The sequence below is a fragment of the Taudactylus pleione genome, unplaced genomic scaffold (assembly GCF_031769625.1).
Source record: "Taudactylus pleione unplaced genomic scaffold, aTauple2 ptg000329l, whole genome shotgun sequence".
In the NCBI taxonomy this organism is placed as follows: domain Eukaryota; kingdom Metazoa; phylum Chordata; class Amphibia; order Anura; family Myobatrachidae; genus Taudactylus; species Taudactylus pleione.
The window spans coordinates 4,821,670-4,845,666 of NW_028284730.1; the positions used below are offsets into that span (position 1 = coordinate 4,821,670).

A 23,997-nucleotide genomic window follows, 5' to 3' on the forward strand; every position below is an offset into this window, starting at 1 on the left:
CTAAGGGCACCCATATCCAAAGGCATTTGAATAAAATGATGGAGGTGCTTGAAAAGGGCCTCCATCACTGCCCTCAGGATCCTGGAAAAGGAGGATTGGGAGATTCCCGCAACTATTCCCACCGTGGTTTGAAACGATCCTGAGGCACAGAAATGTAACACTGCCATAAATTGCGTAAGTGGTGGTATTGCTGTAGGACTGTCAATTTGCCGCTCAAGATCACTCTCTATTAATGAGAGAGTGTCTATGATGATTTGGGGCGGAAGACGGTAGCGTCTTAACACCTCATCATCGGCATTCCAAAAAGGGTGACACGTGTTCGATATATCTGGGGCCTTGCACGCCTACGATGCCTACGCCTGGGACGAGATTGAGGTTGGCCGGCTTCCGAGAGCATGGCCACAACAATCCGACCAAGATCAACATGAAATGGGAAGAATTGAATGTAAGGTTTTTTGGCCCCCCAAAAAATGAAAAAATACTTATCTTTACGATACAATCCAATGATGCTTACATGCCGGGGTATTGTCATGATTTACCAAGCCTAAAAAAAAAAAAAGAACTTAGGGTGGCCATTTAGGATTCGAAATTGGGTACAATACAAAACATAAAAGGGGATAAACACACATTTCTCCAAAGAGCAAAACGACAGTGCGCAGACTACCACAATTTGGGCCCCAAAAAATAAAAAAATTGCTAACGGTAAATCTCAACCAATTTAACTACAGAAAAGAAGCAGCCAAAAATGCACTAATTAGTATGCAATTACAATACAGAAAATAACCAGCCAAAAATGCGCTAATTAGTACGCAATTACAATACAGAAAATAACCAGCCAAAAATGCGCTAATTAGTACGCAATTACAATACAGAAAATAACCAGCCAAAAATGCGCTAATTAGTACGCAATTACAATACAGAAAAGAAGCAGAGAAAAATGCGCTAATTAGTTCAGACATTTAGGAATCACAAAACCAAAGGTAAAAACTGTAAGGTGAAACAAAGTTGCAAAAAAAATGACATGAACATTTAATAAACAAGTGAAAATCCAAACTTACCAAAACAGGATATATAAGTCACCGGATAAAAAGGTCGTTGGTGCAGAGCCAAAAGAAACCTACCAAAGGATAATTGTTAAAAAATTAGAGAACAAAATTTTACAAAAAGAAGGATACACAAATTGAACAAAAGGAAGACGGCCAAAAACTTACGACACGACAAATAAAAGAACCACACCAAAAAAAGCGAACGGAAAGATAAACTCCAAAAAAACACACAGAAAAAAACGCCAAACACCGCCAAATACAATTCCCGCCAACAATCCACTCCGACCAACGTAACCTCCAACAACCAACACCCGCCACCTAGACTTGAGACGGCCAAAGTCATAAATAGTGTTTATTTTCCCGCTCAAATTAAGGAGGGATCATAGGAACGCACAATCAATGATGCGGACGAAAAAAATAAGGACGCATGTATAAATACGTCACGACCCCAAAAAAAACGGTCTGGTGTATTTCTTGTTTGGCTCTAAGAAATGGCTACAGACCAGGCAAACAATGGCCAAGAGGCGGCCTGTAAGTTTTTCAGGCATTTCCAAACAAGGATTATTTTGAAACATAATATAGTGAAAGTTTGCAAGCTAAAATTTCTCAACGTTTAAAAAAATAGGTGAGGAGGATGACATGGAAGAGGCTGCTGGGCCCAGTATTCCGGGCAAAGCAGGGAAAAAGAAAAGGCAGCCACAATTCACAAGAAAGGAGATGGAGGTTTTGGTTCAGAAGTGTGTGGACATCCTGCCACAGGCAGACAGGAATATGGGCGTAAGCCAGAAGTGGAAAATGTGGGAGGAGATAGCCAGTGCTGTCAATAGGGTGGGTGATTATGTCCGTCTAGCCCGGGATGTCAAACGGCGGTAAGTAAAAACTTGACCCCCCTAAAACCAAAAAAATACAAAATGCAGGAATAATGGTTACTTTTTCACCCACAGATGGCAAGACTTCAAATATCGCCTGAAACAAAAAATGGCGGACAGGGCTAGGCATGCAAGGGGGACAGGTGGGGGTCCCACCCCTGTGTCATTGGAGTTGAATGATTTGGAAGAGCTGGCACAGGGGTGTGTGCAGGCTGTGGAGGTGTTTGGCGTGTCCAACATGGATACGGACATGCCAGACTTTGCGGCTCCTCATGTTGTCCCAGGTAAATGTTGTGATGTAACCAACTCTGAAATGTTATTGTGACAATATGTAGATTGTAATGTTCTTCTTTTCTCTTTTTTCTCACAGAGACACAGGCGGATGAGTCTGCTCCAGAGGGGAGCCTTGGCCGCAGAATTTCTGCTGGCTCTGCAGGGGAGGAACCAGTACATCCGGCTGAGGACCCTCAATTTTAAATCGGATTCCCATACGGAGATTCTGCAGAGGATGGACGCCAGTCTGCTACGGGTGGCTGAGGCCCTGGAGCAAAATGCGGCGGCCAACGTGAAAATACCAGGGCCAACATCCGAATCGCCAATGCCCTGGAGCAGCTCGTTCGTCAGCACATGGTGGAGCCGACCTCCCTTCCTGCCGGAACATCTGGATTCTCCACCTCTGACACAACAACAGCCATTCCTCCAAATGTGCCTAGCCCTGTGCCTAGTCCAGAGGCCACAACATCTGCCTCTGGACAGGCCAGCCAGAGGACATCCCGGAGCCGGTCTGGCGCCCACCCTACCCCAGCCAAACGGGGAAAGAAACGATGACAGCACTGGCTACTTTGCCCACACACCTTCTGTGCTTTCCCCATATTCCTTTCTGGCCAAAACTTCCCTCTCCTTTCTTGTGAATTGTTTTTATTTTTTTTATTCGATTGTGTGCCAAAAATATAATTTCTTCCGAAAAAATGTGTCCAATATTAGTGGGTAACAAGGACCCCAAAAATGTACATGACAATGCACATGATTTGTTTAAAAATGTGTTTGGCAAATAAAACATACAAATTGTACTCAACTGTATTGTGACATTAATTGTCAATTGTTTTATAGTTAATTCTGGCACACAAGGTAAAAACAAAATCTGAGTTTGGGACTTACAAAAAAACAAGGGTTAAAACAAACTGTTACTTTAAAAAACACTTTGGAAGAAATGTTTTCAAAAAAGCCAAAAAAAGGCAAAAGGTTACAATACACACAATGAATACAATCTTGTTACAAAATGCAAAATTACTAACCAAATTGAAAAATACATTACTACCAAAAAACGCTAATTGATTGTGTAATCCTGGAATTAGCAGCCGAGATTTTCAGCTGCGTACGGTTTTGTGCTATTCCAAAATGAAAAAAAAAAAAAAAAAACAAGCTGGTTTTCAATCCAAAGTTGATTGTTTATCTGACAAGCCGTGATAAATCGATTAAACATCGTGGAGGCCCGGGCAAAAGGACAAGGCCATCGCCATTGTGGTCGAGTAATCCAGACCCTAAGCTGTGCGAGCAGTTTGAACGTAAAGAGGATCAGCCAGTGACGTATGAGTTGGTACGAACACATTGGACGTTCGCATGAGCTAATTTATGTACGCCCCAAAAACGCCTCGCCACGCCTGCGTTTTTCCATCTCCACCCCCGTCACCGCCCAAAAACGGCCTGTTCTGTCAATCACATTTGACATGTCACTTCCTGTTCGCAATTTGCCGAACGAGTGAAAAAAAGCTCGCAATCTGCCGTACGCACATGCGCAGTGTTACACCGACGCATGCGCGGTTTCTCAACATCGGAACGCAACGAGCGTACTGCTGTTAACGAGCGGCTCTGAATGAGGGCCTTAATCCTTATAGTCACGATAGCAAAAAAAGCTTATACTTGAAAAATGGATTAAGAGGACAGCCCCTTCCATTGAAGAACTTAAAGCAATGATAATAGAACATATCTATTTTGATAGGCATAATGCTCTTTCTGATATTGGACAAGGTGTGCGGAGATTCTATACTAAGTGGGAGCCGCACCTTCTCACTCTCCCATTACAATTGCTGACTGGTATAAACAAAGTATTTGAAAATACAACCTGGTATCTTCTCCAACATGTTGTATGACATAGTGCTATATCCCATGATATTTCCATTTGATCCTTTCAATATCCAGACATATCTGAATGGTTTAATAGTATGGGCAATGCTGATGTCGCTTTTTAGTTTTGTTCTTCATTTTAATTTTTACCCTGGTTATTACTTTTCTTTTTCCCCTCAGACTGACCCCCCTCTTCCTTTGTTCCTATTTTCAATATATTTGGTAAGCTCAGCTGATAATAAGGGGGCAATTCAATTCAAGTCGGAATTCTACTCGCAACCCCAGGGGGGTGCGAGAAGAAATCCTTAGTGCGCCCAAACAGCGCGGTGTATTGAATAGCTGCGGGAGCTCCCTCTTGTGGCTATTCAACAACATCGCGTTGAATTGAATTCCCCCCATTGTATTGTATTATGTAGGGAACAAGTTAAAAAAAAATAATAATAATATCAAGTCACCTTATTTTGATAGTATATATGAGGTTACATCTGTTTCTAATATATGTTGTCACTAATAACCTTGTGAATTCTTCAGATGTTTCAATAAAATGTTTAATAAAAAAAAAAAAATAGGGCCTTTACACCATACACCCTGATAAAGACTGGACACAGTTAAAACGCGTCGGTGGAGTAAGATGATCGCTATCTTTGGAAGGCGAACCATCTAAAGCCTGGAGGTGGAGTAGCCCGGGATTTACCCCTTCATGCTTTTTTTAACTGCCTTTTATGAAGGCCCTTTCCGGTACGTGGTCATTTTTATTGGTGGAATTGTAATTTCATGTTTTAATGTTGTGTGTAATTACAGTTTTACACTATGGAAAGTTTCCATTTCTGATCTCTGCGGTTTCAAGTGACACGTAGAACCAGTTATCAAAAACATTCCTTGAGGAATGAAGATTCACTTGTTTTGGAACTAATACAAAGAGTGCTGTTTTTTTTGTCCAGCTTTCTGTTTTTTTTTTTTTATATATCCTAATATTGGAGCGCTTATTCACTTACCTTTGTTTTGTATACTCTTTATGTGGATGTTGTGGGATCCTTTGTGAATTTAAGCTGCACCTGGGTTGTAGCATAGAAAGTATTTATTTTTTATTAGTACTGTAAAAAAAAGTAATTGGATATAAGTTTGTATAATAATATTATTTGATAAGAAAGCTGCAAGAATCCCTTAGGTTGATGTGTATAATATCCCCTAATTAACGACAACTAGAAAGCACCACTGATGACAGTCTACCTTCAGAGGGGCAATTCAATAGTTTGTGACACCTGTAACCCCCGTCTAAAGTGATCGGGAGCTTTTCAATGGTTGTCACTTAGGAGGATGTGAGCAGAAATCCGCACTAAGTAGGGCTACTGGGCGCCTTAACTGCAGCGCACCAGGCTTTTTTGATAGCTCTCTTTTGCTTGTTTTTTTGGGTGATTCTTAAATTATGTAGTAAGCCCCACAATTTTCTAACCCACAGAGGACCAGAGGCGTTTGGCGGACCTAGCCGGGTGCGTCCAAGTGATGCGGGGCCACGTGATCGGCCTGCTGGTGGTCCTGGATCGTATGGCAGGGATCCTGCATCCATAATTTTTTTATTTTAGAGCCAAATTATTTTTCATAATTAAAAAGATAAAATTTGAGTTCAGTCTCATTCCTTGTCTCCAAATCTTAGATTGTTTACACTTACATAAGTAGACTCTTGCAGCAAGTATTTGCAACTAATGTCACTAAGATTGTGTGTTGTTGATTTTTAGAAAACAGGCACATGAAACGGCTAACACTAACAATCGGCTTGGGGCATTTTTTTGTTTTACATTTTTTCACTTAGTACATTTTACATGTTCCAATTTTGGGGGAAACCTGCTTAGCCCGAGATTCCAAAGCCTACTGATTCTACATAATACCTTTTGGTGTTGGTTTGGACCCAGAAAGCATAGTTAAATATTGTGCAAATTGCGACATTACAGGATTAACCCTTAAGCAAATTTAACGTGGGTGAACCTGGTTACACTTGCTTGTAATGTTCAAGAAAATGTAGGGCTTGCCAAATTCAAAAATTTTATTCACCACATAACAAAAAAACCAAAGTGTTGGCTCACAAACAATACACACAGTGATAACAAAATGTAAAAACCATCAAACACCATATGAAAAAAGTAAAGAAAAATCAAGAACTGGTTGACGAATGAGCATGCCAACATGATTCCACAAATGTGGCGTTGCAATATTGGGTCCAGAATATATATCCAATGTGTCCCCATGAAGGTTTGTTTTGGGTAGCAGGAAGTAGTCATCGTTTCAGTCCAAAATATTATGAAATCAAACAGAAGATGGGAAATAAAAAAACAAATTAATTAGATGGTCTCCCAAAATCCTTACCTCATTGTGTCAAAGAACTTCTTTTGTGCCAATAATTACCTAAAATATCTGGCCACCACATCATCGCGTATGGCCCCCCCACATACTGACCTCCGACCAACCTCGGGGGGGCCATCCTCAGGCAAGACATCCTCTGGCTGCATTGGGACACCACTCCTTATGGCGATGTTGTGAAATATCCCACACAGGACCACAATTTTTGAAACCATATCCGGCAAATACATGAGCTCGCCACCAGAGCGGTAGAGGCATCTGAATCGGCCTTTTAAAAGGCCGATACAGCACTCCACCACTTGCCTGGTGGCTGTAAGTGCGGAATTAAAACCACTTTGTGGCCCTGGTGTGGGAGCCAAATAAGGAGTGAGCAGCCAGGGCATGCAAGGGTAGCCACTGTCTCCTGTGAAAAAGAAGTGATAACATCAGGATCACTGTGTATCAAGCTTAACATTGTTATGTACTAAAGGTCTCCACTTACCCAGAAGCCACGCATCACCAGCTGTAGGTTGTCTAATTTTTGCCATATCCCTTATTGCTGGTTGACGAATGAGTCATGTGCACTCCCGGGTAATTTTGCATTCAGGGACAGGATCTGGAGGGAGGCATCACATACCACCATTACATTCAGGGAGTGATAGTGTTTGCGGTTCCTAAAAATGGCCTCCAGCCGTGCTGGAGGCTGAAGTGGTATGTGAGTACCATCCACAACCCCTATGATGTGTGGGAAGCCAGCTATTTGGTAAAAATTGGCCTTGGCCACACTAAGGGCACCCATATCCAAAGGCATTTGAATAAAATGATGGAGGTGCTTGAAAAGGGCCTCCATCACTGCCCTCAGGATCCTGGAAAAGGAGGATTGGGAGATTCCCGCAACTATTCCCACCGTGGTTTGAAACGATCCTGAGGCACAGAAATGTAACACTGCCATAAATTGCGTAAGTGGTGGTATTGCTGTAGGACTGTCAATTTGCCGCTCAAGATCACTCTCTATTAATGAGAGAGTGTCTATGATGATTTGGGGCGGAAGACGGTAGCGTCTTAACACCTCATCATCGGCATTCCAAAAAGGGTGACACGTGTTCGATATATCTGGGGCCTTGCACGCCTACGATGCCTACGCCTGGGACGAGATTGAGGTTGGCCGGCTTCCGAGAGCATGGCCACAACAATCCGACCAAGATCAACATGAAATGGGAAGAATTGAATGTAAGGTTTTTTGGCCCCCCAAAAAATGAAAAAATACTTATCTTTACGATACAATCCAATGATGCTTACATGCCGGGGTATTGTCATGATTTACCAAGCCTAAAAAAAAAAAAAGAACTTAGGGTGGCCATTTAGGATTCGAAATTGGGTACAATACAAAACATAAAAGGGGATAAACACACATTTCTCCAAAGAGCAAAACGACAGTGCGCAGACTACCACAATTTGGGCCCCAAAAAATAAAAAAATTGCTAACGGTAAATCTCAACCAATTTAACTACAGAAAAGAAGCAGCCAAAAATGCACTAATTAGTATGCAATTACAATACAGAAAATAACCAGCCAAAAATGCGCTAATTAGTACGCAATTACAATACAGAAAATAACCAGCCAAAAATGCGCTAATTAGTACGCAATTACAATACAGAAAATAACCAGCCAAAAATGCGCTAATTAGTACGCAATTACAATACAGAAAAGAAGCAGAGAAAAATGCGCTAATTAGTTCAGACATTTAGGAATCACAAAACCAAAGGTAAAAACTGTAAGGTGAAACAAAGTTGCAAAAAAAATGACATGAACATTTAATAAACAAGTGAAAATCCAAACTTACCAAAACAGGATATATAAGTCACCGGATAAAAAGGTCGTTGGTGCAGAGCCAAAAGAAACCTACCAAAGGATAATTGTTAAAAAATTAGAGAACAAAATTTTACAAAAAGAAGGATACACAAATTGAACAAAAGGAAGACGGCCAAAAACTTACGACACGACAAATAAAAGAACCACACCAAAAAAAGCGAACGGAAAGATAAACTCCAAAAAAACACACAGAAAAAAACGCCAAACACCGCCAAATACAATTCCCGCCAACAATCCACTCCGACCAACGTAACCTCCAACAACCAACACCCGCCACCTAGACTTGAGACGGCCAAAGTCATAAATAGTGTTTATTTTCCCGCTCAAATTAAGGAGGGATCATAGGAACGCACAATCAATGATGCGGACGAAAAATAAGGACGCATGTATAAATACGTCACGACCCCAAAAAAAACGGTCTGGTGTATTTCTTGTTTGGCTCTAAGAAATGGCTACAGACCAGGCAAACAATGGCCAAGAGGCGGCCGGTAAGTTTTTCAGGCATTTCCAAACAAGGATTATTTTGAAACATAATATAGTGAAAGTTTGCAAGCTAAAATTTCTCAACGTTTAAAAAAATAGGTGAGGAGGATGACATGGAAGAGGCTGCTGGGCCCAGTATTCCGGGCAAAGCAGGGAAAAAGAAAAGGCAGCCACAATTCACAAGAAAGGAGATGGAGGTTTTGGTTCAGAAGTGTGTGGACATCCTGCCACAGGCAGACAGGAATATGGGCGTAAGCCAGAAGTGGAAAATGTGGGAGGAGATAGCCAGTGCTGTCAATAGGGTGGGTGATTATGTCCGTCTAGCCCGGGATGTCAAACGGCGGTAAGTAAAAACTTGACCCCCCTAAAACCAAAAAAATACAAAATGCAGGAATAATGGTTACTTTTTCACCCACAGATGGCAAGACTTCAAATATCGCCTGAAACAAAAAATGGCGGACAGGGCTAGGCATGCAAGGGGGACAGGTGGGGGTCCCACCCCTGTGTCATTGGAGTTGAATGATTTGGAAGAGCTGGCACAGGGGTGTGTGCAGGCTGTGGAGGTGTTTGGCGTGTCCAACATGGATACGGACATGCCAGACTTTGCGGCTCCTCATGTTGTCCCAGGTAAATGTTGTGATGTAACCAACTCTGAAATGTTATTGTGACAATATGTAGATTGTAATGTTCTTCTTTTCTCTTTTTTCTCACAGAGACACAGGCGGATGAGTCTGCTCCAGAGGGGAGCCTTGGCCGCAGAATTTCTGCTGGCTCTGCAGGGGAGGAACCAGTACATCCGGCTGAGGACCCTCAATTTTAAATCGGATTCCCATACGGAGATTCTGCAGAGGATGGACGCCAGTCTGCTACGGGTGGCTGAGGCCCTGGAGCAAAATGCGGCGGCCAACGTGAAAATACCAGGGCCAACATCCGAATCGCCAATGCCCTGGAGCAGCTCGTTCGTCAGCACATGGTGGAGCCGACCTCCCTTCCTGCCGGAACATCTGGATTCTCCACCTCTGACACAACAACAGCCATTCCTCCAAATGTGCCTAGCCCTGTGCCTAGTCCAGAGGCCACAACATCTGCCTCTGGACAGGCCAGCCAGAGGACATCCCGGAGCCGGTCTGGCGCCCACCCTACCCCAGCCAAACGGGGAAAGAAACGATGACAGCACTGGCTACTTTGCCCACACACCTTCTGTGCTTTCCCCATATTCCTTTCTGGCCAAAACTTCCCTCTCCTTTCTTGTGAATTGTTTTTATTTTTTTTATTCGATTGTGTGCCAAAAATATAATTTCTTCCGAAAAAATGTGTCCAATATTAGTGGGTAACAAGGACCCCAAAAATGTACATGACAATGCACATGATTTGTTTAAAAATGTGTTTGGCAAATAAAACATACAAATTGTACTCAACTGTATTGTGACATTAATTGTCAATTGTTTTATAGTTAATTCTGGCACACAAGGTAAAAACGAAATCTGAGTTTGGGACTTACAAAAAAACAAGGGTTAAAACAAACTGTTACTTTAAAAAACACTTTGGAAGAAATGTTTTCAAAAAAGCCAAAAAAAGGCAAAAGCTTACAATACACACAATGAATACAATCTTGTTACAAAATGCAAAATTACTAACCAAATTGAAAAATACATTACTACCAAAAAACGCTAATTGATTGTGTAATCCTGGAATTAGCAGCCGAGATTTTCAGCTGCGTACGGTTTTGTGCTATTCCAAAATGAAAAAAAAAAAAAAAAACAAGCTGGTTTTCAATCCAAAGTTGATTGTTTATCTGACAAGCCGTGATAAATCGATTAAACATCGTGGAGGCCCGGGCAAAAGGACAAGGCCATCGCCATTGTGGTCGAGTAATCCAGACCCTAAGCTGTGCGAGCAGTTTGAACGTAAAGAGGATCAGCCAGTGACGTATGAGTTGGTACGAACACATTGGACGTTCGCATGAGCTAATTTATGTACGCCCCAAAAACGCCTCGCCACGCCTGCGTTTTTCCATCTCCACCCCCGTCACCGCCCAAAAACGGCCTGTTCTGTCAATCACATTTGACATGTCACTTCCTGTTCGCAATTTGCCGAACGAGTGAAAAAAAGCTCGCAATCTGCCGTACGCACATGCGCAGTGTTACACCGACGCATGCGCGGTTTCTCAACATCGGAACGCAACGAGCGTACTGCTGTTAACGAGCGGCTCTGAATGAGGGCCTTAATCCTTATAGTCACGATAGCAAAAAAAGCTTATACTTGAAAAATGGATTAAGAGGACAGCCCCTTCCATTGAAGAACTTAAAGCAATGATAATAGAACATATCTATTTTGATAGGCATAATGCTCTTTCTGATATTGGACAAGGTGTGCGGAGATTCTATACTAAGTGGGAGCCGCACCTTCTCACTCTCCCATTACAATTGCTGACTGGTATAAACAAAGTATTTGAAAATACAACCTGGTATCTTCTCCAACATGTTGTATGACATAGTGCTATATCCCATGATATTTCCATTTGATCCTTTCAATATCCAGACATATCTGAATGGTTTAATAGTATGGGCAATGCTGATGTCGCTTTTTAGTTTTGTTCTTCATTTTAATTTTTACCCTGGTTATTACTTTTCTTTTTCCCCTCAGACTGACCCCCCTCTTCCTTTGTTCCTATTTTCAATATATTTGGTAAGCTCAGCTGATAATAAGGGGGCAATTCAATTCAAGTCGGAATTCTACTCGCAACCCCAGGGGGGTGCGAGAAGAAATCCTTAGTGCGCCCAAACAGCGCGGTGTATTGAATAGCTGCGGGAGCTCCCTCTTGTGGCTATTCAACAACATCGCATTGAATTGAATTCCCCCCATTGTATTGTATTATGTAGGGAACAAGTTAAAAAAAAATAATAATAATATCAAGTCACCTTATTTTGATAGTATATATGAGGTTACATCTGTTTCTAATATATGTTGTCACTAATAACCTTGTGAATTCTTCAGATGTTTCAATAAAATGTTTAATAAAAAAAAAAAAATAGGGCCTTTACACCATACACCCTGATAAAGACTGGACACAGTTAAAACGCGTCGGTGGAGTAAGATGATCGCTATCTTTGGAAGGCGAACCATCTAAAGCCTGGAGGTGGAGTAGCCCGGGATTTACCCCTTCATGCTTTTTTTAACTGCCTTTTATGAAGGCCCTTTCCGGTACGTGGTCATTTTTATTGGTGGAATTGTAATTTCATGTTTTAATGTTGTGTGTAATTACAGTTTTACACTATGGAAAGTTTCCATTTCTGATCTCTGCGGTTTCAAGTGACACGTGGAACCAGTTATCAAAAACATTCCTTGAGGAATGAAGATTCACTTGTTTTGGAACTAATACAAAGAGTGCTGTTTTTTTTGTCCAGCTTTCTGTTTTTTTTTTTTTTATATCCTAATATTGGAGCGCTTATTCACTTACCTTTGTTTTGTATACTCTTTATGTGGATGTTGTGGGATCCTTTGTGAATTTAAGCTGCACCTGGGTTGTAGCATAGAAAGTATTTATTTTTTATTAGTACTGTAAAAAAAAGTAATTGGATATAAGTTTGTATAATAATATTATTTGATAAGAAAGCTGCAAGAATCCCTTAGGTTGATGTGTATAATATCCCCTAATTAACGACAACTAGAAAGCACCACTGATGACAGTCTACCTTCAGAGGGGCAATTCAATAGTTTGTGACACCTGTAACCCCCGTCTAAAGTGATCGGGAGCTTTTCAATGGTTGTCACTTAGGAGGATGTGAGCAGAAATCCGCACTAAGTAGGGCTACTGGGCGCCTTAACTGCAGCGCACCAGGCTTTTGGACGCTTTAACTCATTTCAGTTGGGAGAAGCCACTTTACGCAGCTAGACTCCTGCATTTTGGGTGCGACATCCGTGACAAGTGATGAGCACCCCAAAACAATTTAATAGCTTCCGTCACTTTAGACGGGAGCTGCTTCTGTAATAATTCCCCTAAAGATCATATACCAGGTATTTAATAACTTTCATTTGCTCTAATACGATGTCTGCATTTTCCACTGGTAAATAGAGCGTTATTATTTTGGACAGAATTGACTTTATTATCCAAGTGCCAAATTATCTTAAGGATATATTAACAATTTCCCTTGAACTCCTGAACACTCCCGGACAAACGATATTGTGCATACACATGGAACGATTGTACAAACAATCAAACGATACATATGGGTCGTTAGCGACTGCAAATCATTAACGATATATCATTAGGCAGCAAACAACCTCACGATGCATCAAAATGGTGGAGGGGAGTGGCCAGGAAAAGTGACGACAAATCATTTGTCGTCCATGAAATGGAATCGGTAAAATTTACTGCCAGACCCATGCCCGGCGGTTGGAATCCTGACATCGGCATCCCGGCAGAGGAGGAAATCCCGATCGTCCAAGGTAAGTATTCTCTAACCTAATTCTACCCCCTAACCCTCCCTTAGGGGTGCCTAACCCTAATCCCCCCTTCCCCGCTGCCTAAACCTAAGTCCCCCCGGGGGTGCCTAACGCTAACTCCCCCTTCCCCTGGCCTAAACCTAACCTCCCGGGGGGGGTTCCTAACCCTAAGCCCCCCCTGGAACCCTAAACCTACCAAAACAGCTATCCGCTATCGGCGCTCGGCGTCCCTTCATACGGGATGCCGGGCGCCGGTAAAATGACAGGCATCTAGATTTAGACGCCTGTCATTTAACCCTCGCCGGGATTAAGCAGTCGGGAAGCCGACTGTCGGGATTAGGTCCGCCGGCTTCCCGACTGCATGAAATAGTTAATCGAGCATACACATGGAACGATGTGACAGGTCGATATCTTTCTGGGATGTTGAGATCACAGACCACGACCAGTGGGAACGCGCAGCGCATCAGTAGTTGTCTACACACGCCACTTTTTAAACTATGTCATTCCAACTGGTTGAAAACGGCAATATCGTTTAAAAAATCGTAGTGTTTAGGTACCTTAACAGTCCACGTTCTAGTGATTTCCATACGTGAGCACAGATGGTTAAATCAAAACAACTGAGGTACTAATTAAGTCACCTGTGCTCAAGTATGGCTATCCTTAAAACTAGGGGTGAGCGGGTTCGGATTTCTGAAATCCGAACCCCCCCGATCCGAGTCCGATCCGAGTCAGGCTCGACTTTTCCCGCCTGACTCGGATTCTGAAATCGAGGCAAAACGTCATCTTCCCGCCTTCCGAGTCTCGCGGGTTTTGGATCCTATATAAGGTACCCACGTCGGCGCCATTTTCTCACTCGGCTGTGGACAGTGAAGAGGGAGGGTGGGAGTTAGGGCTGTGTAGTGTAGTGTAGTGTAGTGCTGCTGTTGTCCACTACTTCAAAGTCCATAGGGGCTGGCTGTGTTGTGCTGTGCTGCTGTTGTTAATAGGGGCTGTGTCCACTACTTCAAAGTCCATAGGGGCTGGCTGGACTGTGTTGTGCAGTCAGTTCTCCATAGGGGCTGTGTCCACTCCAAAGTCCTGTGCAGTGTCCCAGTCCTAAAGAGGTGCTGTAGTGTTGTCCAGGGGGTGCTCTGTCCATCAGGGGTGCTCCCCCCAAGTGCTAAAAAAATAATATATTTTCTGTGTTTGTGAATTGTGTGCGCAGTAGCCGCACGTGCATCAACAAAGTAGTGCCAAGCGTGCGCCTGTGTCATAAGTAAAGGGCCGGCTGGCTTGACCGTTAAAGGGTGCTGTAACCCCCGAAAGTACACTCCAGTCCAAACCAAAAAAAAATAATTTTCTGTGTTTGTGAATTGTGTGCGCAGTAGCCGCACGTGCATCAACAAAGTAGTGCCAAGCGTGCGCCTGTGTCATAAGTAAAGGGCCGGCTGGCTTGACCGTTAAAGGGTGCTGTAACCCCCAAAGTACACTCCAGTCCAAACCAAAAAAAAAATTATTTTCTGTGTTTGTGAATTGTGTGCGCAGTAGCCGCATGTGCATCAACAAAGTAGTGCCAAGCGTGCGCCTGTGTCATAAGTAAAGGGCCAGCTGGCTTGACCGTTAAAGGGTGCTGTAACCCCCAAAGTACACTCCAGTCCAAACCAAAAAAAAAATTATTTTCTGTGTTTGTGAATTGTGTGCGCAGTAGCCGCACGTGCATCAACAAAGTAGTGCCAAGCGTGCGCCTGTGTCATAAGTAAAGGGCCGGCTGTCTTGACCGTTAAAGGGTGCTGTAACCCCCGAAAGTACACTCCAGTCCAAACCAAAAAAAAAATTATTTTCTGTGTTTGTGAATTGTGTGCGCAGTAGCCGCACGTGCATCAACAAAGTAGTGCCAAGCGTGCGCCTGTGTCATAAGTAAAGGGCCGGCTGGCTTGACCGTTAAAGGGTGCTGTAACCCCCAAAGTACACTCCAGTCCAGACCGAAAAAAAATAATTTTCTGTGTTTGTGAATTGTGTGCGCAGTAGCCGCACGTGCATCAACAAAGTAGTGCCAAGCGTGCGCCTGTGTCATAAGTAAAGGGCCGGCTGGCTTGACCGTTAAAGGGTGCTGTAACCCCCGAAAGTACACTCCAGTCCAAACCAAAAAAAAAATTATTTTCTGTGTTTGTGAATTGTGTGCGCAGTAGCCGCACGTGCATCAACAAAGTAGTGCCAAGCGTGCGCCTGTGTCATAAGTAAAGGGCCGGCTGGCATGACCGTTAAAGGGTTCTGTAACCCCCAAAGTACACTCCAAACCAAAAAAATATATATTTTCTGTGTTTGTGACTTGTGTGCACTGTGGCTGCACGTGCATCAACAAAGGAGCAGCGCCAAGCGTGCGCCTGTGTCCCATAAGTAAAGAGCCGGCTGGCTCATTTCTTAAAGGGTGGTGTAACCCACAAAGTGCACTACTCTCCAGCAAAAATAAAAAAATATTTTCTGTGTTTGTGTGCGCTTTAGCCGCACGTATATATATCAATATAACATAAATGGAGGACCAAACTTTCTCTGATAAAAATAAAATAGGGAAAGATCAAGAACCACTTCCTACTAGTGCTGTTGCTGCTGCTGGGAGTTGTTCATCATCCCAGAGAGGAAGTAGGAACATCACTACTTTTACTAAACAATTGACCCTCCAACAGTCCCTAGCGATGAGGATGAAGTACGACAGCAGTCATCCTGAAACAAAACGTATAACTGAGGCCTTGACTGCTATGTTGGTGTTAGACGTGCGTCCGGTATCCGACATTAGTGCAGTGGCATTTAGACAATTGATGGAGGTAGTGTGTCCTCGGTTCCAAATCCCGTCTAGATTCCACCTGCATCCTCAAAGCAGCAGCGACAAGCGTGCGTCTGTCTGTTAAAGGGTGGTGACACCCTCAAAGTGTGCTACACAAACAATTAAAATATTGTTCTTTTTTTTTCGGTCTTTGTGAAATGTGTGGGCTGTAGCCGCACCTGCATCCTTAAAGCAGCAGCGACAAGCGTGCGTCTGTCTGTTAAAGGGTGGTGACACCCTCAAAGTGTGCTACACAAACAATAAAAATATTCTTCTTCTTTTTTCTGTCTTTGTGAATTGTGTGGGCTGTAGCCGCACCTGCATCCTTAAAGCAGCAGCGACAAGCGTGCGTCTGTCTGTTAAAGGGTGGTGTAACTCACGAAGTGCTCCAAAAAATAAAAAACTATTTTTTTAATGTGTTTGTGACTTGTGTGCGATGTAGCCGCACTTGCATCCTCAAAGCAGCAGCGACAAGCGTGCGTCTGTCTGTTAAAGGGTGGTGACACCCTCAAAGTGTGCTACACAAACAATTAAAATATTGTTCTTTTTTTTTCGGTCTTTGTGAAATGTGTGGGCTGTAGCCGCACCTGCATCCTTAAAGCAGCAGCGACAAGCGTGCGTCTGTCTGTTAAAGGGTGGTGACACCCTCAAAGTGTGCTACACAAACAATAAAAATATTCTTCTTCTTTTATCTGTCTATGTGAATTGTGTGGGCTGTAGCCGCACCTGCATCCTTAAAGCAGCAGCGACAAGCGTGCGTCTGTCTGTTAAAGGGTGGTGACACCCTCAAAGTGTGCTACACAAAGAATAAAAATATTCTTCTTCTTTTTTCTGTCTTTGTGAATTGTGTGGGCTGTAGCCGCACTTGCATCCTCAAAGCAGCAGCGACAAGCGTGCGTCTGTCTGTTAGAGGGTGGTGTAACCCTCAAAGTGTGCTCCACAAACAATAAAAATATTCTTTTTTTTTTTCTGTCTTTGTGAATTGTGTGGGCTGTAGCCGCACTTGAATCCTCAAAGCAGCAGCGACAAGCGTGCGTCTGTCTGTTAAAGGATTACATCGGTGACAGCATCCAAGTAGGCATGTCAGACAGTCCGTACCTGTACTGGCAGGAAAAAGAAGCAATTTGGAGGTCCCTGTACAAACTGGCTCTATTTTACCTGAGTTGCCCCCCCTCCAGTGTGTACTCCGAAAGAGTGTTTAGTGCAGCCGGGAACCTTGTTAGCGAAAGGCGTAGGAGGTTGCTTCCACAAAATGTGGAGAAGATGATGTTCATAAAATGAATGATCAACTCTTCCAGGGAGACCAGCCTCCAGAACGTACAGAGGGACCTGTGGTTCCAGCAGGGACGAATTAATACTCTGTGAGGATGAGGATGTACATAACACTGAAGAGGGTGAGGAATCTGTGGATGAGGAGGATGAGGACGACTTCTTGCCTCCGTAGAGCCAGTTTGTGCAGGGACAGATTAATTGCCAGCTTGTTTTGTGGGGGCCCAAACGAACCAATCATTTCAGCCACAGTTGTGTGGCAGACCCTGGCGCTGAAATGATTGGTTTGTTAAAGTGTGCATGTCCTGTTTATACAACATAAGGGTGGGTGGGAGGGCCCAAGGACAATTCCATCTTGCACCTCTTTTTTTTCTTTGCATTATGTACAGTTTGGGGCCTAGTTTTTCAATGCCATCCTGTCTGCCACTGCAGTTTCACGCCTAGATGGGTCACGTGTTTGTGCCGCCCACTCGTGTCGCTTAGCATAGTCATCCAGCTACCTCGGTGCAACCTTTTGGACATAAAAACACTATTGTGAGGTGTGAGGTATTCAGAATAGACTGGAAATGAGTGGAAATTAAGGTTATTGAGGTTAATAATAGCATAGGAGCAGAAAAACCTACAAATTCTGTGATTTTAGCTGTTTTTATGCTTTTTTTCAAAAAAATACAGATCCAAAACACAAAACCCAGAACCCAAAACACGGAAGGGTGGTTTTGGCAAAACCAATCCAGATCCAAAACACGAAGAAAGATCCAGATCCAAAACCAAAACACGAAAAGTGGCCGGTGCACACCCCTACTTAAAACCTGGACTGTTAAATGCCTACACACTAGACGACTCGCAAACCATGCGATGTCAACAATTTCCCTTGATCTCCCCAGCACTCCTGGACATACGATATTGTGCTTAAACTGTGCAATCTGACCAAAGACCTATCATGCGTTCTTAACGATTTCCAGTGCGTCGTTAACAAGATTGTGAGATCTTACTGCATGTAGGTAAGATCTGATGATACGACAAGCAACCTGTGGGAGTGCGCTTCGGCAACGTGATAGTGAGCACACACTGCACGATTTGTCGTTCCGATGCGTCGGAATCGGCCAAATCGAGCAAAAAATAGTCTAGTGTGTACCCAGCTTTAGTGTGGCTTGAGCACCATGTTTGGGAACCCCTGGAGTAATCAATATAAATACGTGTCAAGCTTTCTGAACTGAGGGCCTGCTTCAGACCCAGTCGCAAGCGCTGTGCGCTCGCAACCGGGTCGATGGTGGACCAGTGCGCACTGCGCATGCGCGAGCCCCCGGAGCGCAAAAAGCGCTCGCTCTTGGACTCACTACAAAAGGGGCGCCTGTCGATGTTGATCGACAGCTCAACCCCTTTTGTAGGCGTGGCCGGGGGGTGACTTCACAAACGGAGGCGTTCCCAAGCGAACGCCTGCTGTTTGTGGGCGGCCTCACCGACATCACCAGTGATGTCAGTGAGAGAGCTTCCGGCTCTGTTAGAGCCGAAAGCTCTCTGGGGCTTGCGGCTACGAGACCCTACCACAAGGGTCTCGTCGCAAGCCCGATGGTCTTGACCATCATCATGGCCGCTCGCATAAGCTGTGGGTGGTAACCCACAGCTATACGAGCGGCCAAGAGGCCGCAACTTAAAAACCAAGCGCCCGCCCTGATTCAGAGCGAGCTCTCGCTTTTTGCGAGCGCCTCTGAATCAGGCCCTGAGAGTTATTAATACACCCATTGAACATAAGATCCAAAAAGAGAGAGAGAGAGAGACTGAACATACCTTGTGGACACACTATGAGCTCGCTGGTAAAATAGATAACATGCATTACCAACATGCACTTTACATGCATCTTAATTAGGTGGGGGTGTTACTTGCTTTTCATGCGCTGTGCTTTTACTAATACAATGTATTGTATATGTAAGCGCATGAGAAATACGTAATGCACAGACGGTTGGGTTATTTGCACACCTTGCACGCGCAGATACAAATTTATGCATTTTTGTGTAGCTTCATCCTATTCTAAGCCGTACAGAACTTTGCCAAATCTGTCTTTCCATGAAACTGGGAGCTTCGGGGAGGCACCATTGTCAGTGCACAGAACCACACTCTCTCATGGGAGTGCCACGTGCACGTATCACAGGCTCTGTGCGATTCTTAGCCGCGTGTACCTGGAAGGGAAGCCCGTTTCTGACTGATATCTTGCACCTAGCATGGGGCAGGTGCAAGTGCTAATGATGACTGTTGCGGCGGCCAGTGTAAAACCAATGGACAGCACCGCTTTCCGGCCTGCAGACACACGAACCCTCGCATTAAACGGAATCTCACATTAGCTTTGGGCAGTAAATCAAGCTTCCATGGCTGCCAGCAACTACCTGTAGTAAGGTAATGAAAGGGAACCCTGCCCCCCCGGGAGAGACCATAAATGATACCCAATATCTTAATGTTTTATTTAAATCAGACCACAAAAATCAAGAGCACATATTATCAAAGACTTTATTTCATATTCTAATGATAAAAAAAAGTTCCAACATGATTATCATGTGATTTCACAGATAATGTAATTTTATTCAACCCCTGACAGCTCAGACAGGTTTTCACAGATAGAGGGATTAAGACAAATTACACAAAAGGTTAAGTAAGAAATATAACCGTTTAGAGGATCTCTCCAACTGGTTTCCAAATTAAGCCCAGCACCCAACCACATCCCCAGAGCAGAGTGTATTATAGTATTACTGTATATACCAGTAGCGGTGGGATAATAACGGCAACGGATTCTTAGGAGAGATTACAATGAAGTGCCATAGACTTCGGTTTGGGAATCCCTCGTTCCATTATTTTTTTAAAAACATGAATTAATTACACTACGATTTTCAGGGATGTCATTAAATGCCTTGCACATTTCCCCAAACATTAGTAGAGGACTATTTTGTGAAAGCAGCTACTTCAAACAAGAGTATTGGACACATTTATAAAGCTGCTGGTTTCGTTGCCCATAGCAACCAACCAATCAGCTTCTGACGTTTTTTTCTGGTGCATTTAAAAAAATAAAATAAACAGAAAGGCGACATTTGATCATTTGCTACGGTACAAATTATCGGTGGACCAGTTTTCTTACATGCAACATATTATCTATCATTGGTGTTTATCATGTTGTGTATGTTCGTATGGTGCAACACATGTCTGGTTAATATGGAGATGCAGACAGTACAAGATAATAGGATCATGGGGAGATGAGGACTATACTATATGCAGAGAGAAGGAGGTGATATATATCAAGTTGCATTAGTGACATCATAGTAACAAAATGGCGGAAGCTCTGTTGATATGCCTGCCTTATATCTGTCAGACTGGCCAGCAATGCTTGCACTTTAACCATCTGACTGGCTAGCATTTAAAAATAATGATATGAGGGTTATTTACTAACAAAATGTAGTACTACACATGTACTTCATGTAATTCTGGCCACATGGTGAGAACTGGTCAATTTGCCCGATATTGCAGAGAGAGAGAGTGTGAGTGTGTGTGTGTGTTCAACACAAGCCTAATAACAATCTCAGCTCTTCAATCCAGCCACATATAGGCCTCACTAAACTGGATGTTGATGCGGTCTCTAAAGTTGATCTATAAGATCGGCCTGTGTGTGTGACCAGCTTAATTAGCAGTCATCAAAGCCACTTACAGATTGATTGAAGAGAAGAACCACAGTTCCTTTACTTGTTGTCAGAAAATAATCCTTTATGTTTGCAATTGTTTATAATATATATAGAATATTGAAAGGTTTGGGGAGACAGAACAATATAATCAGGGGAACATAACAGCAAATGGGTACAAGAAAACAATGGGGAGAGTGGGAGCAGCCTTTCCCTTACGTTATTTGTGGCACAAGAAATAAAAACACAGTAGGTGGTCCTTAAAACTTGCCCCCTAGAGATCACAGCAATGTAAATACAGAAGAAAAGTACCCCAGTGACCTCTGTAGTTATGGGTTAAACTTTGGTCACACTCCTTGGTCTATATCAGTGATTCTCAACTCCAGCCCTCAAGTACCCCCAACAGGTCGTGTTTTGTGGATGTCTTTAATCATGCACATATGAGTTAATATATTTTGCTGGATCAGTAATTATCCACTCTGCTTCCACAGACAGAAATCCTGAAAACATGACCTGTTGGGGGTACTTGAGGGTTGGAGTTAAGAACCTCTGACCTGTATGGAAGAAAAGTAAAAAGGAAATAACCCCACCATCATTTGTAGGAAGAAATAAATGTGCACTGTGTGAAGGAACCATCGGAATGCCTGCCTCATGATTAAACTAAGAGCATTACATTAAGTACATTAGGTGTTTTTTTTTGTGGTTAAAGCCCATGATAATATAACCGTCGTCTCGGTGCAATAGGAGCCTCTCTCACTAGCAGGTTCCTCCTCTGTCCCCCAGGGTCTCCCATCGTCTCTCACTCCATTAGCTCCACGTAGTTGGCAGGGAACATGCCGTAGTTCCCACTTGGTCCAAATCCACGCCACCAGCCATCGTCAATCATCTCGATGTGTGTGATTAGGTCATCCGGGTCAAACGAAATCTCTGTATCGTCGGCTGCAGCGAGGGAGAGAAGACAACCAATGAAATGCTGCATTATTAGAAGCTGATGTATTGTTACTTTTATAAGCTACATTTTATATTACCTTCCTGTGCCCAATATGATATTAACCATACAAAGCCCTGTTCGATCCGAGAAATACTAATGTTCTAAAAGTGCCCATACACCGTGCGATAAAGCCGCCGATCCGACGGATTGGTACAATTTTGCTGCTTTATCATACCGTGTATGTGCACAATATCGGACAGAGCGCAGTGTATGGGTATGAAATCGGACAGAGCGCGCACCTGTGGGGTCGTACATCGCACCCCCAGATCTTACTGCAGGTTCAGTCGATTTGGGGATGCGATGTGCGTTCCCATGCAGCGCTATGCGGGTGGGGAAGGGGGTAGCCGGGCAGTCGGCCATCCAATCGCACTGTGTGTGGGGACCGCAGGATATGTTGGACGTCGGATCCTCCATCGCGTCGCATGGTGCATATCGCACCGTGTATGTCCAGCTTTACAGTGCCTTTTCTCTCAAAAAGTGTGTTACATTTGCACATTAAAAAAAATAAGCATATACATAATGCCTACAACATGGGGTCAACCCAATATATGCAGCAGTAGCTGCTCTTATCTATCTTACACTTCACCTTCTCTCATTAGTGATGCCCTGGGGTGGCTCAGTTGGGCCTGTTCGAGGGTGTCCTGTGCTCTGGATTTCAACCCCAGTATGTTAGGACCTACCCTCAGAGGTTACCTGGGCGCGGTGGGTAGGCCCATAACCATGGCCATGACTACGCTAAAACCTCTATGTATTGCAAAATTCTATTGCATTATGTGTTATGTATTATTAGTAATGTTGGAATTGTGCACTTGTACTTTTTCCATCTTACAGGCAGTCAGTGACAGGAGTAGAAAATGGATGCAGCTGCATTTTGTACCAGCTGCAAGCGGTGTCATTCTTTTGCTGGGAGACCCAGGTAGAGGGCATTGTCGTATCCTCACACTTGTACTACAAGTGCATTTATGAGTGTACGAAGATCTGAGGGAATAAAAGGTTGGATTGTGGCTGTGTTCCTCAGATGAAAGAATGAAGATTTCATCAGGGCTGACACTGATATTAAACCACCAACCAGGACAATATCAAGATTACTCATGATCAGTTTTTTGCACCTCAGAACCCCCCAAGCTTAAATCCAGTTGGTTGGCAAGACTGTAATCTTGTCCTATGATAGTGAGCTCCTATCATAAGGATCCCTGATTCAGTCACAGCCAACTAGCCCTCATCCTCTGCTAGACAGCCATTTAATATTGGTATTGGGTTCTCACTATCCCAGATCAAAGGACAGGATCCTGGGTGCTTCGTATGGGCCAAAGAAAAACAAAAAAACTGAAGAATCGGAAATGGGGAGCATCAAGCCTATTGAAAGAAAGGGCAGGCCTGGCTCATGTGTTAATAATAAACATACCAGCAGAGTCATGTATAAAAATGATGGACTTCACTGGCTGGCTGTAATTATGGCTAATATGGCTGTAAGAGGACGCCTAAATTACTGAGAGGCGAGTGTTGGCAGGAGCTTCAGTAACCAAGACAGCTCAGCCTGCACATGTTTCAGGAGCAACAGTCTCTTAAGCTGTTAGCACGGCACTCTGAGGGCAAAGCATTATCAGCAGAGGGCAACAACGGCCCATGGAGAACTCCTTCAGCGAGCTGGGCACCACAGTAGAGCTGCAGTGTGTACAGTGCTCATCAAATGTAGCAAAGGCAAGTTTGAAAATATAGTTGTGCAAATCGTACAGGCAATGGACTACTTTGCAGCTGAGAATGGGGATATGGTCAGATGATTCATCCATCATATGCTGGACAATTAATGAGTGTACATGTGGCAGCAACCTGAATACTGTACAGCCCTGTGTGCTTGTTTACAGCAGCGAAGGGTCCCGGTGGTTTTAAAGTGCAGTGTGGGGCATTTTCCTGGCATGGTTTAGGTGCATATATTCCCTTAGATGGCAAGGTCAGTCCTAATCTCCATCTAATGGCAAGGAGTGAGTTTAGAATTGCAGTAACTAATGCCGTTTGTCTATATAAGGCCACTGCTGTGTATGAGGTGACCGGAACACAATAAAAAGGGAGACAGTATTCCAGATCTAATTCTACCTCTGGCAAA

The 23,997-nt window shown here is 43.6% G+C and overlaps 1 protein-coding gene across 2 annotated transcripts in view; it reads right to left on the bottom strand.

Moving 5' to 3' along the window:
- Positions 1-19,727: 19,727 nt before the first annotated feature.
- The window catches only part of DBNL (drebrin like), a 43,434-nt gene continuing 39,164 nt past the window's right edge, over positions 19,728-23,997 (bottom strand). For both annotated transcript variants that reach the window (XM_088443211.1, XM_088443210.1), the window contains exon 13: positions 19,728-21,841. In XM_088443211.1, the coding sequence (XP_088299337.1) occupies positions 21,702-21,841 (140 nt within the window). In that variant the 3' untranslated portion in view covers positions 19,728-21,701. The remainder of the gene's footprint in view (positions 21,842-23,997) is intronic.